This window comes from Centruroides sculpturatus, unplaced genomic scaffold, assembly GCF_000671375.1.
Source record: "Centruroides sculpturatus isolate CEXI.00-Female unplaced genomic scaffold, Cexi_2.0 scaffold1113, whole genome shotgun sequence".
NCBI classification, from domain to species: Eukaryota; Metazoa; Arthropoda; class Arachnida; order Scorpiones; family Buthidae; genus Centruroides; species Centruroides sculpturatus.
The window spans coordinates 1-5,546 of record NW_019385514.1 but is presented as its reverse complement, the minus strand read 5'-3'; the positions used below and the strand labels follow the sequence as shown (position 1 = coordinate 5,546).

General features: G+C 33.1%; 1 protein-coding gene across 1 annotated transcript; it reads right to left on the bottom strand.

The window, feature by feature from the left end:
- Positions 1-1,682: 1,682 nt before the first annotated feature.
- Positions 1,683-5,134, bottom strand: LOC111639707 (phosphatidylinositol 4-kinase beta-like; the record flags this gene model as incomplete). Its single annotated transcript, XM_023385638.1, has 6 exons — positions 1,683-3,761; positions 3,840-3,972; positions 4,040-4,305; positions 4,384-4,566; positions 4,647-4,805; positions 4,885-5,134. Coding segments are annotated over 6 exons (1,297 nt in total), but the record flags the coding sequence as incomplete, so codon positions are not given.
- Positions 5,135-5,546: the final 412 nt, after the last annotated feature.

Sequence of the window (5,546 nt, the reverse complement as noted above, 5' to 3'; positions counted from 1 at the left end):
TCCCTTGTAATTCCAGCCTTTTGTATTTCTGACAGAAACAATTCCTTTACGTTTTCTTCTGAAAATACGGATTTATGCCGATATCCGCTATTAAAGATCTTTTGAAGAAGTAGGAAGATGTCAGAACAACGGTCTTAAAATGGCATCCAAACCAAGTTGAGGTTAATAGTCCTAGGGATCTCTACAATTACAATGCTATTAATTACTTCTGAAAAATCATGAATAAGACAGAAAAGCAATCGACATTGGATAGATTCTTTAACCCCCACAAACAGAAAAAACATGACTAATAAAAATGCAAGACCGTGTATATATGTATTTTTATTATTACATATGAATAAACGTAGTAAAAAAGTATATACTTTCTTTATTTTGGGGAGGTCTCCAGAACGAATTAATCAAATTCCCATAGAAACCTATGGTAAATCGATAATCGGTTAACGAACAATTCGGATAGCGAACAAAGTCTTGGAACGGATTATGTTCGTTAACCGATCACCCACTGTATATGTATATATATATATCAGTAGGTTATATATACGAGGGGAGTCCGATATTAAAGGTACAAGCCAAAATTACACTAACATTTATAATTAAAAAAAATATTTAATACATTCCACAAAAACCGCACACTTTTGTTTATTTCTCAACATAATCACTGTAAATGTTGAGACATTTATCCCAGTATGACAATAGTTTGAACACCCCTTCACAGTACTGTTGCTTGTTAAGTTGTTTTGAAGTAGTCCAGAATCGTGTCTTCCAATTCTTCCTGATCTGCAAAGCATTCCTCTACCAAAAATTTCTTTAAAGGTCCAAATAAATGAAAATCCAATGGGGACTAAATTTGGACTATATCGAGGAAGTTGAGGGACCTCTCAATTCTGCTGTGCCAAGCATAGTTTGGTTTGATTTGACACGTAGAGTATAGTCCCCTTGGATTTTCTTTTATTTGGACCTTTAAAGAAATTTTCGGTAGGGAATGCTTTGCAGATCAGGAGGAATTGGAAGACACTGTTCTGGACTACTTCAAGCAACAGCGCTGTGAAAGGATGTTCAAACTAGTGTCACACTGGGATAAATGTCTCAACGTTTATAGAGATTATGTTGAGAGATAAACAAATGTATGTAGTTTTTGTGGAATGTATTAAATTTTTTTTTAATTATAAATGTTAGTGTAATTTTGGCCTGTACCTTTAATATTGGACTCCCCTTGTAAAATACTATTCCAATATTGCTCCTGTATTTCTGATACATGGTATATGGTTCCTACTGTAACAAAGTTTGGTCACCCTTGCTACATAAAAAGTAGTAATATTGTCTTTTGAGTGGGATGGATCTTTAATGATCATCCTGAATGGATGACAGACATCCACGTTACTCATGTTAAACTCTGGACAAGATCTGAGCCCAAATCCTACAATGGTAGACTGATACTTTACTGTACAGTCATCTAGTCAACAATTACATTCAGGACAAACAATCCAGTAACAATCAGCTAACTTATTTTAGCAAGGAAGGAATGCTGCATTCTTTTTTCCAAAAACAAGATTGAATTTGAAGAGTTTAATGCATACACCAAGTTCCTCAGATTAGATCTTGCACATGCAAAAAGTTTGCAAGAGTCTGAATAGATTTCTACTACAGTGTTGTAAAGCTATAATAAATGATGATAATTTTTGTTTGTTGTTCCCAATATTCTTTATAGATCAAAGCAATTTACAGAAACTACAACTTGATAATTACATTTTGTAAGCAACAATCTCGCAGCTTTAGCTGAATGTCCAGAATAAGCGAGACATCAATCTTAGTTGATTGTTCCTTTGTTTATAACTAATTTAACAATATTTGAATATGAAACAAGAGTTAAATAAAACCAGTGCAATTTTCACTTGTGTCTTGTTACAAAATGGAATAAAAAGTCACAAGAAAGTACAACTTAAATTCCAATAGAAATTCACAAAGAGCACAATGAATAACAGGTTCAGAAGAGATGGGAAACAATCGACGACCTTAATCTTAAAAAAAAAGCACAATCCAAGTGGATTTGAATCCAGATTTCTTTGTATGTGGAAAATCTGCAAGCCATTGAGCCATTGATGAGAATGATGAAAATGACATACAGATGATGATGATTATAGACAAGAACAAACAACATATATATATGAAGGATACTCGCTTCCTAAAGCTGCAATTCTTGATCACAATTAGACTTGTTCCTTATTTCCTGCACAGTTAAAATAAAATTTAAAAGTTCAAATAAGCTCATTCAGATTCCAAATTGGAGTAATTTCAAGCATTCTTTGACAAAGACATTACAAATTATCATTAAACTATTTTTAATAAATTCCGTTTAAGGAAGCAGGACAAAGCTTTATTAATGTTCTTAAAAAGTACAGGTATTTACATTATTAATGTCATTTTCCCATCTCCAAAACACTGCTTTTCTTACAAGTCAGAGTTACGTAGTATACATAAATGTAGGAAATAATTATAAAAAAAACAACGATTATCGAAAACATTCACCAATCAGCAACAAAGTAAAAGTACTCTTAAAGTGGAATATATGGAAAAAATTATTAACAAACTCATACAATGTGCGAATAAATTTAAACTAAAAGTTAAGTAGTTACAGCCTAGACATATTCGCATGATCAAATTCTGGTGTGGTAACTAATATTGAATCCAAATATAAAAGAAATACAGTTTCCCGGTCGGCAAAACGGTAAGGCAATCGTATCCATTTCTTCTGAATTTCGGCTGCTCAGTTAAGAAATTGGGTTACAGTGAGATGACGGTGATTTTCTTTTGTACATGATGTTTCATGCTCTGCACTGTTTGAATGTTTCTAGTTGGTGACCGTCCGGCAAATGCATGAACGTTTGGAGTTTTTTGCGGCTTTGTTAAGTCCTCGTCCCTAGATGTTATGACGTATAAATAAAAGTTTGCATCTGGATATACAATTTAATAAATTGTTTATGGCTGTCTCACTTTTGAAGACTTAATATAAAAATCAGACTTGAATCTTTCATAATATAGCACCCGCTACACGTACCAGACAGATACTAAAACATTATTCCGCTGGAATGCACTAGACAATGTACAAACTTTTGCACCAACAAGTGAGCATAAAATTGCAACAGTGGATGGAATTCAAATATATATATTTTTTGATTATACTCCAAGTAACAAAGCAGCTCAATAGAAACACTTTCTGCAGAATTTCGATGCAGTGAAATGGCAAAAGAAATGATATGAATGTCGACTATACAGTAACAATGTGTATAATTGGCAGATTTGGAAGTCGAAGGTGTTCGGTACGTTAGATCACAAAGAAATGAAAATCTTTCTACATGTAAGACACTGGATGATAACCATTCGCCAAGTTTATGATAATGGAAAGTACTTTTTCTCGGAAAAATTACTATAATGTTCAATAAAAGCTGTTTCTGCGTTCAGAGAATTCCATTAGTCAGATATTGAAATCCGTCGTATAGTTTGGTGGTGAGTGAGTGCATGCTAGATTCTACCATACTGTCGACTAATAACTGCAACTGTTCTTCCGTTAATCCCATGTGAAACCGGTCCTTCAGCGCTCGTACTGCACTAGCTGCATTTTTAAAGCATGGTAACTGAGAACTGGACTGCATTATCTCCACTAAGCTCAATATCCTTTCATTATGTTTACGGGCAGAGACCAAACCTTGCAACATAAGTATTTTAAAATATTCAAACATATCGCTGCCAAGTCCTCCCATGACCTGTACAAAAACAAAAACTTTAATTAGTTATAATATTTTTTAAAATATTAAATACAAAAATAAAAATGTATGCCTTACATCAACAAATTCTTGAGTGAGTTTAAATGGAGAGTTCTCAAAACCTAAATTTTTAGGAGATGATGAAAGAATAAATCCAAAATCAATGTGAATGATATGTCCCTCGGAATCCAGCAGAATATTTCCATTGTGTCTAAATTAACAAGACTTGTTAAGCAACATTCAATACAAACAGTATTTTTTATTTAATGTTTACCTACCTATCTTTTACTTGAATTAAATAAGAGATAAGACAATATGCAGCACAGCTTTGGACAAAATTACGTTGGGCAGAAAGAAATTCTTCACTATTAAAGGCACCAAATTCCTGCAAAAAGTATTCCAAAAGTGACATCTTGCTGTGTTTTTTCACTTGGTGAAGAGAGACGGTATTCAATATTGGTTCAATCAGGCCACTGTCAGCTGAAGTCACTAGAATTCTGTAAGGACGAACCCAAAGTGGAATGTGTTCTTTTTCCCATATATCCTGATAAATAACAGATTACAAATTGAAAATTAATCAATACTTGATTATTCTTAAACAAATATTTATAATTCGACATACTTGTAAGGTTGCTAATAACTGATAGGCCATGAGTTCCTGCCGTAAATCGTCTCCACACTTGACAATGGTTGCCAACAAATGCCAGTTTGGAAGATGTCCGTAGGGAGATGATTCTTGAATTCTTCTCACTTTTTCATCCCAAGGTTCTTTCAGTGCGGCAGCTGATGGATCTTCTGGATCTCTCTAAAAAATAAACAAGTACTTATTTCTAACAGATACAATTAAATAAAAAAAATAACCATCAAAATCTCAGTTGTTCGAACCTTAAAAGTCGTTTTTGGAATATTCATACTTTCAGAAAGTCTCCGTCTTATTTCACCAGCAGCAACAAACACAGGTTCTCTGCTATCTGCACTCGTACCACTGTCTTGTGAATGCTGAGAAAGAGTATCTCTGTCAAGAGATCTATGACACGCTACATACTAAAGAAAGAAATATATTTTTCATATTACAGTAAACTCAGATAAAACAATTAATACAAATCAATGTAATTTTATATACCTGCATTGAAATATCGTCATCATCATGAGTCCAGCATTCAGCATCATCATCCAAAATGGGATAAATATTAAAAGATACATTAGAAAGTTCATGCTGCACAAAATAATCAGGTAGATTTTCTTCTGAACGAGTCTGTCTCAGAGTATTGATTATTTTTGGAGGTACGACAGCTACTTGCATGTTTTCAACAGCTACCACTTCTACGTAAATCAAATATGGTGCCTGAAAGAAGATTTTCACAAATGCATAAATTTAGAATTTCCTAACAACAACAAATTTAATATATGTTTGTTTGGTTAACTAGACTAATTTATAATCAAATTTAGAAATAATTCCTTTACAGGTCTAATACTGACCTATTAAAGTTATATGTGGTATCACATACAATTCATATGCAAATACCACATACAACTTTAATGTCACTACAAATTTCTCACTACACAGTAACTTTACAGACAACATGTATATTGATGAGAAAATTCATGTGTAGACTATATTATATATACAGTAGAGCGTCGATTATCCGAAAGAATTCCAGTCTGCAAATTTAAATTTTCGCCAGTGCTGTGGCGCTGCAATCTTTGGCTATGTCTTGGGCTACTCAAATATTTTACGTTTTTGATACTAAATTAACTTCTGAAGTATAATTTTTTATTGTTTTT